Consider the following 13,894-nt stretch of genomic DNA (forward strand, 5'->3'; position numbering starts at 1 on the left):
AGAACATGAATCATTAAAACTTATAAAAATTTAATGTCAACCATCCTTACCTCCTCAGCCAATTTCTGGTTGATTTCCTGCATCAAGTTATCGTCGCCTGCCTGAGGAGGGGGGTAAGAAGAAGAATGTAACAACAAAAATCTTGAAAATGCACAAAACCAAACACCGAGACTAACGCTACCATTATAAATGAGCTGCCGTTCCAAAGATGACAAGGAAAATGCAGGGAAAAACCTTAGTGCTCAAACAAGGGTTCATAAGAGCCGAAATGAACACACCCATTTCTCAGGCTTTCAAATAATGTCACTTTTTTACAAGAGCCCTCATAGGACCACCTGGCCAGCAGCCCCTTCTAAGTGAGGACATCCAAGACAGGTGACTTGCCCTTAGGTGGGAAGCCACGTAAACAGAATCCCAGAAGACCCAGGCTCCTGATTCATTTTCTTTGTATTGATTAAATTTCCTGATTAAATTACTTGGTACAGCAGCCACTGGGTTATCTGCACCGGGGATGTGGAGACAGGCCCCCAAGAATGCAAGCGGCTTGAGCACAGCTCTATAATCTTGCAAATCACAGCCTTGATGGAATTAGAGGTTGCTATTCGGATACGGGAAGTGCGCGCCAAAACTAACAGGGGCAACGACTGTGCGTGGTGTCAGCTTACGGGCTTGGCTATCTCCTCCAGCCCCGGCACCTGCCGGGGTAGCTGTGCCAATGAGGGTGGCCAACGGTGCCAACCACAGCTGGTAATGCAGGTCTGTAGCCAAAAGATGAACATGGAATGTGAAGTCCTCCTGATATGTAAAGACTTTTGGCTCTGCGCACTCACGGCAGACTTTCAAAGATTAGCAGTAAGATTACCAATACCAGGTCTCATCAAGTTTGTCTTCCACAAAAATGAAGGAAAACTTCTCTCCCCCTGTCATCTTCAAGTCACATCTGACGAAGTATTTATAAGCACTCTTGGACCACCACCTAGTCTGGAAAGGCAGCTCCGTGTAGCACCCACCTACGGGCCTCTGCAAGCTCTCTGTGGCTGAGGGAGACACACTCAGGCAGAGAGGCACCAGGCCTGCAACCCAGCACGAGCAAAATGGCCAGCTCGAGGGGCAAGGACGTCTGTGCAGCTGAAGCCGCGGCCAAGCCTGACTGGGGCTACTCTGACCAGAAACGCAGCTGGTTGTGTAGACACAATCACCTACACTGAAAGGTCTCCCAAAACAGTGGGACCCAACCTCTTCTTGGCTTACCTGAATGATGGCAAGAACCGGCTTAAAGGTAGGGTTTTTCTCTTGCAGTAAAGTGAGAACTTCTTTTGAATTCTCAATGACTTCTCTGCATTAAGAAAGAAAAAACACAGTCATGTCTTGGTTAATGAACACAAGGCCCTAGAAAGTTCTTACTGTAGGTGAAAGCAATTAGACAAGGTGAGGACACTCCAAGTGGGGCAAGCGCCTCCTGAATCACCCGTTGATGGGCACCATTAGCCTGTGCCCACTGGCCTGGGCCTGGTGTCGCAAAGAGCTGAAACGCTAGTGCCTGTACTCTGGCACGGTCAGCAGTGCTGACCTGTGGCTGGACACTGCTGACCTAAGTCCAGCTACCTCTAAGAGCTGGCTACCTCTTCTGATCCTCTAGCGTGACCTCCTGGTGCAGTGCCCTCTGGCACTGTCCAGTCTGGTGTCCAGCACTGGACAACCTGACCTTTGAGTAGGTGTTGTTTGCTGCTGTGATGCCACCCCAGCACCTCCGGCTGCTACTGTGTGCCGCCAGCTCCAGGCCCTCATGGGAGGGTCGGTGCCATCTTGCACGAGCAGACTTTGGGACTACTGGACACTGTAGACGCTCTGAGTTGAGACAGCTGTAGCCTTAGAGATGCTTTCCTTTCCCTAATTTCTCATTTGCTAATAAACCCCATCGCTGCACCCTGGGTCTGAGTGGTGTCTCGCAATTGTGAATGCACAGGTGAGAACACACCGGCGGTGACCTGTCCAGCCTGGGTGCTACTGACGTTTTCACTGTTTCAGAAACACTGGGGATGCCTCAGAATTCTCATGTCCAAGGGCCCCTTAGAGTCTCTTAGTCCAGGAAGGCCAGATATCTGCATCTGGACTTCCAACAAGTCGGAGCAGGGGCCGTCTCCACCTCAGCACCACAGGGGGAGGAGGGCAATGGGTGGGGGCAGACCTAGATCAATGAGGAAGAAGTCAAGCCCTCTTTCTGCAGCCTTCTGGAAAGATTTGTTTCAGAGACCAACCTCACCACCGCCTGCCCCAGGAAACGTTCCTCCCTTGGCATGAATGCTGAAGTTGGCACTCCCCACCCGCCAACGGCAGACAGAAGGCCTGGCCAAGGCAGGACTCAAGCTTCAGTGCCTTCAAATTTTGTTTTCTGTTTCCGACAGGCTCGAGCCCGCATCGTTCCTGCTGCCAGAACAGCTTTCAAGTTTACAAGGTGCCGAGTCAGATACCATCAACAAAAATCACTTGGGGCAAAAAAGGTAAAGCTGTGCTCCTCCCGCTGCTCAGAGAGGAAGACAGCGGACGCAGAGAAGGGTGCTTGGGACTAGCGAGAGGATCCCAAGTTTCCAGCCAGACCAACTTTCCACTGACCAGTGGGCCGGGGAAGAAACAGAGCAGGTGGGCCCGTAAAGGTGCATCACGAGCCTGGAAGATTGTGTTGTTTTTAGACACTTAGGAAAAAGCAAAGTGTTCATATTATTGTGCTGAATGCGCGAGACGACATGTGGAAGTTTACAGTCCACCTTACACGTAAGCCCCCAAATCCTCAGTCCAAGAATGTGTGACTGGGGGGCAGGGGGTTCCTGTTTCCCGTCTTTCTAGCCTGCTGCTGTGAGCCTCGAAGGGCCCTTATTTCTGCCTAATTTGGGAAGGCGGTGGAGGGTGAGGGCCAAGTGGTTCCTGACAATGTGCCAAAAGGCCCTCTGGGGAGCTGGGTAATAAGGTTTGTGTCCTCGGGAAAGTGAGTTAGTCCTCTGGGTAGGGCCCAGGGAATGTGCATGTTCAACAGGGAGCTCAGGAAGCTCCGAGGCACCAACCGGTACGGACACGGCCTAGCACTGGCGCCCTGGCCTCTCGGGGCCAGCGGGGAGGCTGGCTGGGCCTGACCAAGCCCAGTTTCCCCGTCTGTCCTGCGGGCATATCAGCGGTGCTTCACCCTTGTTCTCATAAATGTACAGTTTTTCCGTGTCCCCAAACTACCCCTGAACATCAAATGACACATTCGGACAAAAATAACTTGCCAAGAAATATCGGTCGCCTGGCCCACCCTCCATAAAATGAAGGGGTCACTCCAGAGATTCTCCAACCCCCACCGGCTGTGCCCACGACAAAGTGGGCTAATCCCCCGCATCTGGGTGTGCTGTGGTGCTTCTTCCCTGGCCCTACTCAGGACACGTACGGCAACAAGCAAAACAAGCAAGCCCTGAGTCACCAGGCCCAATAAAAAGCAGCACAGATGTCTCTAATTGGAGATTTTCCCGACCTCAGGAGACAATCGCTGCCCGCTCAGCGCTGGAGCAGCCACTCTAGCTGGGCCGTCGCTGACAGCTAAACCCCAGACAGTATGATCAACCGAGAGGACCACGGGAGCCGCCATCACCGGCTTATCGTGATTACCTCACTGGGAGGTGGATGCCGCCCTAGCACCGACTCCACTAATTCACATTCTCCGTCCCCTGCTGTCTGTGCTGGCAAGGATGCCCGCGAGCTGGGCACCAGGCTGCTGAGAAACCGCATTCCCGGGCCGCCCCTGCCGCCAGCGAGGGCCACGCCGAAGAGTCTGGGAGCAGCGATGATGTAGCGAGAACTCCCACTCAAGCACAGCCCTGGAAGCTGAGCCCGTTCATTAATAAAATATTCTACATTTCGCCTCTTCAGTGTTTCCAAAGGCCTGGGAGGTGCCTGTGTACTGCCCAAACAGTCTCTTCCAGAGACGCTCCCCAATATTCTGAGCCAACCCAGGTGGAGAACGCCGGGAGCAGCTGATGAGCTCTGGCTGGCGATGAGAAGGCACAGTGCATGTGACAGCGACAGCACATTCCTCTGCACGGGGGTTTCCGTCCATGCATTGTCCTCCTTACTAACAAAAGCTGAGTGCTGGGGCCCCTCAGCTACCCCGATGGCCGGAGAGCACATTTCCTGTCTTGCCTGCACTTGGATGGAGTCACTCAACTCACTCTGGCCCCAGGTTGTGGAGGGATGCTGTGGGAGGGGTGTGCCAGGCCCCTGGCCGCTGGAGACCTGCGCAGCAGCCTCCTCTCACCCAGAGGCAAGTGGTGATCAGGGATCAGTCACCGCCCTCCCCAGCCCCTCTGGACCTGATAGTCCAGTCATTTGGCGCATGTTTGTTAAAGCAGCCTCGCCCACGTCCCACTGTACACCCAGTTCAGATCTGGGAGCTTCAATCTTACTTCGTTGCATCTGATTTGAGACGCAGAACAAAAGACCATTGTTTTAGGGGAAAAAAATGCTGCCAGTCCAATTAAATGATGGTACAATCTGTGTATAACACAGAGAACTCATTTTGTAAGTACTGAAAGAATTGTTCAGACTTAGACATAGAGTTTTCTTTTTTGCTACAAACTCGTATACATGCATAAAAAGGAACACACACCACATAAATCATTTGAGGAATTCCTAAAACTTTTTACAACTAACAAGTCCTGGATGTGTTTTAGGTGTCCCGTCCCGCCCTCTCCTCCACCGCTCCCCCGCCCCAATATCACCCTCTGTGCTATCCGGGGTGTTTGGGATGCAGCATTTCTTAAAGCATTTTTCTGTCCCTGGGGCTTCACGAAGCTGCTGACACCCATTTTGCACCCTTTGATGCTAGAACTTTCTGAATTATGCCAGAAATCTTATTATTTCCTAAAATGGCCCTTCCACGACCTGATGGAAACAGTGGGGTTGTGGTTATCTAGCCAATCCCCTGAACTAACTATGCTTAGGGGAGTGCACTCTGTAACTTTTCTGATAAGTATCCATGAAATGAATCCAGGAGCAGGACACATGGGCTCCCCGCTGCCTGCTCCAGCCCACTCCAGGGAGGCCCGCCTCCTGCTTTCTCCAAGTCCTGGGGCATCGCTCAGAGGAAAGGCGTGTGACAGGAGGCACACAAGTCAGTTACAAGCACAGGACAGGCACGTGTTCCCAACGCGGCCCCGTCACCTGGCCGGCTGCGGGTGGAAGACAATGGAATGAAAGATAAATGCCAGTTTTGGAGACATGAAAAATGTGCTTCCCAGGATCAGGCCGGTATAGGAATCCTCGCAGCACCCTTAGGAAGTAGGGGGGAGTCTGGTTTCCATTTTGCATGGTCAGAATGGAGATCAAAGCACTCACAGCTAATAAGTGGTGGAGTCACATGGCAAATCAAGGTTCCGATCTCTCAACCACAATCCTAGGAAGCAGTTAAAGCACTTAGAGCTGCTTCCTTCTGTTCAGAACAGGAGCTGAGCAAGGCCCACCAATTAAGAATGGCTCGTGCGTTTTTAAATGGTGACAAAAAAGGAAAATGTTTTGTGTTATGTATTATAGGAAGCATAGATGTGAGTCCACAAATTAGATTTTTAATTTATTAAAAAATTGTATTCTTTTTCTTCTAAAGAACCCACCTCAGATCTATTTTGCCTCTTGTGCTGCAAATCCTGAAATATTTACTTACAGAAAAAGTTGCCACTCCCTGGTTTACAGTGGGGTAAAATAAAAAAATACCAACAGCCGGCACTTCACCCACGGAAGTTCCCGGGTGGTGCGTTTAGTGGGGCTCCCCCACCACCTCTCAGGGAGGGCATCGTTTTATTTTGTCGTTTTGTAGTGAGGGCTTGAGGTCTGCCCCCCAGGGGGATCTGACCCAAGCTCCTGCCGATCTCCAACTCCATCAGGGGTTGGCACGAAATATCAAGAGTGCATGGAGTCCACGAAGAACCCCAGATGGTGAGTCATTCATTCACCCCCCAAGCCCAAGCACGCTCTGCCCCGGCAGGAGGACCAGCGGCGAGGCAGAGGAGGGCCGGGCCGCAGTTTCACCCCCGACCCAGGGACGAGCAATGCACTCCACAGGCTCGGGGAGCGAGGCAGAAAACAGAGGAGCGAAGGGGTGCTGGGTGCTGCCTTTCCACTGTCCTCGAGCCCAGCTCTGCGTGACTACACGGGGAGACCTGCCCGGGCCGGGGCGCTGCCCACCTTCCCAGCCCAGGTGAAGCCAACAGAGGGCTCCTCGGGCATCCTCGTCCTGCAGAGCCGGAGACGGCGAAGGGCACTGCAGAGGCCAGCCGGCCCGGAGGACGCGCTGGCCCCGGGCTCGGCCTTCTGGACTGGGGGCCGGGGAGAGGGGGAGGGGGCGGGACAGGCGGGTGCGCCCACACCTCCGGCCACCACCCAGTTAAAACCTCCTCCAGGAGGGGCTCGGCGGGCTGGCGCTGGGGGCGCCCCCGGGGAGGCGGGCGCCGGCTCCGCCCGCTCCCCTGCGGGTGGGGGGGAGAAGGGGGGGAAGGGGGACCTTCCAAGGCCGCGGCGCCGGGATGAGTCAGCCCAGACGTCTGCTTGGCACGGGGCGCACCGGGCCCCACTGGGCCCCACTTTCATTTGTGCAACAAATGAGCAAACAGCAGGATCAGGAACTCGAAACACGCGCGCTCTGCGTGCAGGGGTGGCGGCGCTTCCGCCCGGCGCTCCCGCGCGCCCGCCGCCGCGCCCGGCCCCCCGCGCCCCGGCCCCCGCCGCCCGCGTACCCCTCGCCCCCGGCCCCCCGCGGCCCGGGGCGCCCCTCCTCCCCCAGTTTCCCGCCTTCCGCTGCGCCGCCCCTTTGTTAGTTCCGCGCCGCCCCCAGCGGTGCATCAGAGCCGGCGGCCGGGGGCGCACGTGGAGCGGCCGGCACCCGGCGGGTCGCCCCGCGCCCCGCCCCCCGCCCCCGGTGCCCCCGAGTGGGCCCCAAGACCCCCGGTCCCGCCACCCCGCGCCGCGCAGCCTGCGCGCGGGCCGCCCTGCCCGGCCCGTCCCGGGGCGCCCGGGGGCCGGCGGCGGGGCGGCCGACACTCACCTGACCAGGGGGGCGCGCGCGGGGGGCCCCGGGGGGCCCGGGCCGCCGCTGAGCGGGCCTGCGCGTCCTGCGGCCGCCGCCGCTCCAGCAGCCCTCCCCCGCGCCGCACCCCGCGCCGCCGCCGCTGCGGGCGCGCCAGGGCCCCGGGGGCGGCGCGGGGGCCGGGGGCGGCGCGCGCGGAGCTGGCGCAGCACGAGCGGCAGGCGCGCGCCCATGGCCGGCGGAGGGGGCGCGGGCGGGGGTCCCCGCGGCGCGGCGATGAGGCGGGGGGCGGGGGGCGCGCGTTCCTCCGTGGGGCGCGGGCGAGCGCGCGGAGCGGCCGGGGCGCCGGACCGGGCTCGTGGCGGGTGACGCGGGAGGGCGGGGGCCGGCCGGGCGGGGCCGGGCTGGGAATAGCCCGAGGGGTGGGGCGCGCCGGGGAGGCCCTGGTCCCGCCTCGGGCGCCAGCCGGCCCCGCCCTGCCCGCAGGTAGCGGTTTGTGGGGCGCGGGCCGGGGCGGGGGGGTCGGGCTGGGGGTGGGGGCGGGCCGGGCGGGGGGGGTCGGGCTGGGGGTGGGGGGGGTCGGGCTGGGGGGTGGGGGCGGGCTCGGGCGCGCCTGGCACGGAGGACCCTGGCCGCGGCCCGCAGCGCCGGTGCCTGGACCTGGGCGCGCAGCGCGGACTCTGCGGGTTAGACGAGCCCCGGCGGCTGCGCGTCCTGGCCGCGGGGTCCGGGCTCGGGGCTGCGCGTCCTGGCCCCGGGGTCCCGGCTCGGGGCTGCGCGTCCTGGCCGGGGGGGCTTGGCTGTGACAAAGCTGTTTGGCTTGAGCTCGTTACAGTAACTTGTTTTGACGAAAGTGCTTTGAATCTGGAGAGCAGGACTTTCCTCTCCATCTGAACAGGAGGACCACGTGGTCAGGGCTGTCGTGCTGGGGCGTCCACCCTTAGAAAGGTGTGGGGGGAGGCGCTGTGGCCAGGGGGATGGTCAGGGAGCGTGAGCACAGCGGGGAGCTTCCCTGTCCCCTGCCCCCCTCGGGAAGCGGGGAGCTGAGCGGCCATAAGCCGAGAAACCCTGGAGAGAGACAAGGGTGGGACTTGCAGAGAGAGGCGGGTGGAGCAGCGACAGGGGAACAAGTCCTGTTATAGGGCAGCCCTATATTGAACTGGGTGCCTGGCTGTGGGTCCTCACCCGCGCGCTTAAAAGGGACTTATGAATACTCCACTGCAGGCGCACACGAAAGGTTAATAAAAGGTTTATTCACAAGGGAAAAGGAAATAAGGAAAATGTACAACTCAGGGAGAAAATAGGGAAATAAAGTCTTTAATGCGTCCTACCGGATCCAACCACCTGGAAACCCAAAGGCACCCTCAGAGCTGGCGGAGAGCCAAAATGGGGGACCCCTCCAAAAACCCACGTGTCTGGTTTTATACCAACCTGGCTGCTTAACCCCACCCTCAGGTCCCAGCCACCTTCCCTTGGGTGGTGATGGGATTTGGAGTTCCCGGTGTCTTTGGCCTGGGGTGGAGTCCACAAAGCCTGTATGGAATTAGCTTTAGAACATCCTTTTCCCCCTAACAGTCCTGCCGGCTGCTGGTCTTGGGCCTGCAAGTGACCCCGGGGACATGGACGGGCACACCTAGAGACGCTTGGAAGAGACGTGGGTGAGACACACATGGGGAGGCTGACGCTGACAGTCGTACTTACATTTGTTCCTTGATTCTGCTCCTTTCATCCCAGACTGGCCTGACTCCTTTCCCCCTTTCCTGTGGGTCCCCTCCAGAAGGTGCCTTAGACTCCTGGCAGGCTCTTGGGCCTCTGGGGCCCCACGTTGGGCCAACCCTGTTTGGCTGGGCATTTACCCACAGGAGGTAAATGGGTGGTTCTTGGGGAAACTCTTATACTCTCTTCTCTCTCTGTGCACACTGATTCTGCTGTTTCTTCCACAGTAAGAGGATGGTTTTCCTTTGTGCTGTGGCTCAAGTTTGGAGTGTGCAAGTTTGGAGGTCCTGGGGTGCTACTCAGTCTGCCTTCTAACAGTGATGATAACCTCAGGGAGATATAAAAGTCAAGTATAAGTGTCTGCGAGGACCTACTGAGAGTGTTAGGTCTGGCCAAGAGCACTCTTTGCTGATCTAAGTAGGTCTCTTGGGGACCCTGGAAATCAGCCCCTCCTAAGGCAAGGCCACTCTGTAGTCGGTGGTGGAAACCATGGCCGTGAGGATCATCCTGCCGCCCCACCAGCGCAGGTGCTCTGGCCCCTCGAGCTCCTCAACAGGGGACTTTCACTTTGGGCCAGCAGCTGGACGTTTGTTCTTGGTTGGTTAATAGCTGACTTTTTCTAGACTCTGGCAGAAAGTCCACCTCAACTAACTTTGACACTATTCCTTTCATCTCCCTAATGGACAATGGTGTGATTCATCTATTATGGGTTTAGACTATGTTATTTCTGTATTGGCTTATTATGAGGCATTTTCCTATAGGTTACTGGCTTGGAAATGTTATTATTATAAATTATAATTCCCACAGTGACTTTGTGTTGAATAAATTATTGGCAACAACAGTCTCCAGTCTCCCTTGTGATTGTAATACGGTGTGGACACGGTGTCACTTAAAAAGAAATAATGATACTTTGTTTATAGTCTTATCTGGAAATTATTCCCTTACCAGGAAATTATTATAATTCCCAAGCAAAGTGGGAATAAAATGAGCCCACATTATAAACACTGGCTTTCCATTGTCAAAACCAGGTGCTGAGAGACACCTGATTGAATCCTAAACCATATAATGACTTGAGCATTATACTGATTTTCAGCCTGGGGGAACTGAGGCCCAACTTGACCTGAGTACCTTTAGAGATCCTTCTACCACAAAATAACAGAGTACACATCTTCCAGTGCATAAGGAGCGTATGCCAAGATAGACTATATTCTGGATCATAAAATAAACCTCAACAAAATTAAAAGAATTAACTCACACAAGGTATATTCTTTAACCATAATTGAATTAATCTAGAGTTAGTAAATGAAAGATATTTAGAAATTCTCCCCATGTTTAGAAATTAAGTGACATACTTCTAAATAACTCATGATGCAATGAGGAAATCTCGAGGGATATTAGAAAATGACATGAAATGAAATGAAAATGAAATGAAACCACAGCGTATCAAAGTGTGTGGGATGTAGCCAAGGAATTAGTTATAGGTACATCAATAGTAAGTAAAAGATAACAAGAATGCATGAAGATGTGAAAACGCTGAACCTTTGTATTGCACACAAAGAGAGACTGAAAAATGAGCGATGTGGAGAAGGGCAGCCAGATTTTTGTTCAGAAGTGCCCAATGCTATACTGTGGACAAAGTGTAGTAGGGGGATCCCTAGGAAAGGGGGAGGTTTCAGGTTCCCTGTCCCACCCAAGGGAGGGTGGAGCTGAGCAGGGAGAGAAAAGGATGTAAAGGAGACTGAGGAAGGAAGGAAGCAGGATGGAGCCAGAAGGAGCCCTGGGGGAGGCACGTGGAGCCGAGAGACACGTGAAGAAACCGCGCTTGTCTTTTGGTCGTGGACGGGGTGACACAGATGTGGGTGAGACCCGTGGGGAGGTGACCATGGCAGCTTTTATCTTGATGTTGATTTTGCTCTTTTCCTTCCGGGCTTTTCTGGTTGTTTCTGACCCTTTTCTGTGGGTCCCCACTGGAAGATGCTTTAGACTTGTGGCAGGCTTTGGGGCCTTGTTCTGGGCCGATCCCATATGGATGGACTTTTACCCACGAGGGGACGGGTCACTTTGGGTGCTTCATTTAGAAACTAGACTCTTTGCCTTTCCTGTGTTGTTTCCTAGTTGTATTAAAGTTCCTTCCCATTAAAGTCTCCTATGTTTTGTGTTGATGCGGCGGATGGCAGAACCCATTTAGAACAGGCAGGTTTGCGGGGTTTGGGCTGCCCCTCTCCCTGTCCTATAACAAAAGGAGGTGAGCGCAAGGGGGTCATGGTCTACTTGGGTGAAAGACGGGTCAGACCATTGGATTCTCTTACACAGATGCCAACAAGAACAGAGGCGTCACTTGGAAAGAGGAATCACGGAATGAACATTTGGAAACCCCCAAGAAGTTAATCCCTGGAACAAAAATGACCTTTGCTGGCATTAAAAAGAAGTCAGAAAGGGCAGAACTGATTGCTTATCTCAGAAAAACTACTAATGAGTAAGAGTTGGCACTGCCTTACTTATTACAAAACTGAAATGTCTCAAGGCTTTCTTGTGTGTCCCATATTTAAATTGCTCTTATATACCAGGACTAGATCCTGAGTGACTAATAGACTATCAGTTCTGACACTCCTGATTTAAAGATTAGCTTGTAGTCAACTCATCAACTTTTTGCATTTTGATAATTCTGGCTCAACAAGTGCATCACTGTTTTCCCTTCTAAAGGAAGGGAAAATGATCAGTGATGTTCTACTTTCCACAGAGAATGTGAGTGCCATCTCAAAGCCTGTAGGAGATTGCAATTGAATTGCAAATATATTCAATTGCAATTGATTGCAATTGAATGCAAATATATATTTGCATTGCACTGAATTGGCTTTTCCGTTATGCAGAGCCTGCGCAGTAAGAGGGAGCCCCAAGACTCAGAGCTCTACCCTCCTGAAAAGCCGGGGGTGGGGGAGTGGGCTTATATCACATTTTGGGAGGAGGGGCTTGGGAGAACAAGAGCTGACTTCCTTTGCGTGGGGACACAGGCGTGCACACTTAACAGGAGAAGTGGGCAAAGTGGACAGAGAATTGCAGAGTTGGCTGAAGCCCAGGGGTGTTGGTAAGCTCTTGCCTGAGTGTGGGCTGGGCCTCAAATTCTTCTGATACGTGAGCACCTTGTGGACCTAGGTTTTCTTTGTCTGGAGGAGTAGAACTTCCTTTATCAGGAAGAATAGGTTGGGCTTGATATTATAGCAAAGGGTCCATTTGTTATCTGATTTAACTGCCAGGCTGGAGAACAGAAACTGGTTAGACTTGGTTAACAGATAAGCAGTGGGCAGAAAGAATCGAGGCTCAGTTTGGGATGGATTTCGACGTTTGGGGCTGGTTTCATTTATAGAGGATTTGATTCTGCATGTGTTTGGAAACATACAGACCAAGATTAGCAGATATTAAAGAAAAGAAACAACAGCCCAAAATGGAGTCCTTCATGCCAGGTCCCACCAGGACTTACTGAAGTTTCAGCCTCTCCCCTAAGTGGGAATTTCAACAAATCAATCTGGGCAGCACCAGTGAGTTCATCTGCATGGTAAGAGCTCTTGTCTTCCCCCAGGGAAGGTGGCTTTACCGGAAAGAATCTTTTCTTTTGCCTTCTTCTGACCATAAAACCTTCCATTTTGTACACCCCTTTGCAGAACCTTCCCACCTGCTAGATGGGCTGCTGCCTGCTTCATGAATTGTTTGATAAAACCAGTTAGATCTCTAGGTTTGTGAATTTTGCTTTTTAACCTTCTACACCAAGCAAACTGCATTCTATTAACTTATATCGATTGTGCAAGACTATTTTGCATTTATTAACCTTTTATCACAGCATAGTTTCTGTGCTATTAACCATAAGTAAGGAAAGAAAAATGAGATAAATTAAATATGAGAAAATGCTTATGTCTTCATACTTGGGAAAAAAACAAGCAACTGAAAAACAATACAGAAGAAAGTTCCAGGTCTCATAATAGGGCAGTGTTTGAGTTAGAGATATACAGTGGAAGAAGGAGGTGCCTCCTTGCAAAGTACCTGTCCCTCAAGAGGTTACATTAATATAAAGAGGTGCTGGTTTTGGTTCATGGACATGCATGTGTCTCCTCAGAAGACTACACTTTCCAGATCTCCTTTCTACTGTTGTTTATGCATAAGCCCATCTTGTAGGTGATAGCTGCTTGCTCTTTGTTTAAGGTTACCAAACTCTTGTGACTCAGAGAAAACCCTATATTCAACCTCAAGGTAGAACAGTAATGTAAGTCTGGTGGGTCCTTAGTGTGAAGTTTAGGAACTCTCTACTCATACACACTAAGGAAGAATTTAAAAGCCACTTTCCTCTATATGAAGAAAGTTAGACAACTTAAATTTTCATTAGAATTGAGTTCGGTTTTGTGCTTGTGTTTGGAAATAGACTTGCTTTAGAAAGTATCTACAATTAACAACTTATATTAACATAATTTTGTTTCCTATAAAATTATTGTCTATCCAAAAAAAAAAAACAACCCAGAACATGAAATTACATGAACACAATCTTACTTTGTGCCAAAATTTTTACATCAATTTTTGATTCAGTAATGAAAGTTAAAAGGACATCTTTTATTACTATAAGAAAAAAATCTAATGATTGTTTTAACTTAGCCACTTATCAGGAAAATAAATATTACTGCACACCTGGGCCTCCCTTGTGGTACAAGAGGTAAAGTCTCAGCCCTATGAAGCTATTGGCAGCCACTGCAGTATAAGTTGGATCCCCAGCCAGGGAGCTGACCCACATGGTGCAGCAGACCTCTCCTGACTCACCCACTGCTCCCCTCGGCAGTGTATTTCATTTAATCACCAGTCTGTCTCTGGTGAATCCTCTCACTGCCCCACCCCCACACCTCTGGCCTACACCCCGATTCTTGCATGCATAAATAAATCTCTTTTTAAAAAAGAAAATAAATATTACTGCACACCTAAATACAGTATTTCCAAAGATAGAGAAAATGATGTATCAGGTGCCACTGAAAAACAGCCTGACATTGTTACCTGAGCCATTTTCTGCTCATAAGCAAGACAAGTATTATAACTAAATGCAGTTTGGAATACTCTTGAAACTTTCTAGAACAAACACATTAATTTACACTATAATTT

General features: G+C 52.4%; 1 protein-coding gene across 1 annotated transcript in view; it reads right to left on the reverse strand.

Moving 5' to 3' along the window:
- MTHFD1L (methylenetetrahydrofolate dehydrogenase (NADP+ dependent) 1 like) overlaps window positions 1-7,278 on the reverse strand; it is a 154,921-nt gene extending 147,643 nt beyond the window's left edge. The window contains 6 exon segments of the mRNA XM_037520671.1: window positions 51-101; window positions 1,252-1,336; window positions 7,064-7,109; window positions 7,112-7,159; window positions 7,162-7,206; window positions 7,209-7,278. Of these exon segments, the coding sequence (XP_037376568.1) occupies window positions 51-101; window positions 1,252-1,336; window positions 7,064-7,109; window positions 7,112-7,159; window positions 7,162-7,206; window positions 7,209-7,278 (345 nt within the window).
- Window positions 7,279-13,894: the final 6,616 nt, after the last annotated feature.

Source organism: Talpa occidentalis, unplaced genomic scaffold (genome assembly GCF_014898055.3).
Source record: "Talpa occidentalis isolate TD23 unplaced genomic scaffold, MPIMG_talOcc4v2.1 talOcc4.2, whole genome shotgun sequence".
In the NCBI taxonomy this organism is placed as follows: domain Eukaryota; kingdom Metazoa; phylum Chordata; class Mammalia; order Eulipotyphla; family Talpidae; genus Talpa; species Talpa occidentalis.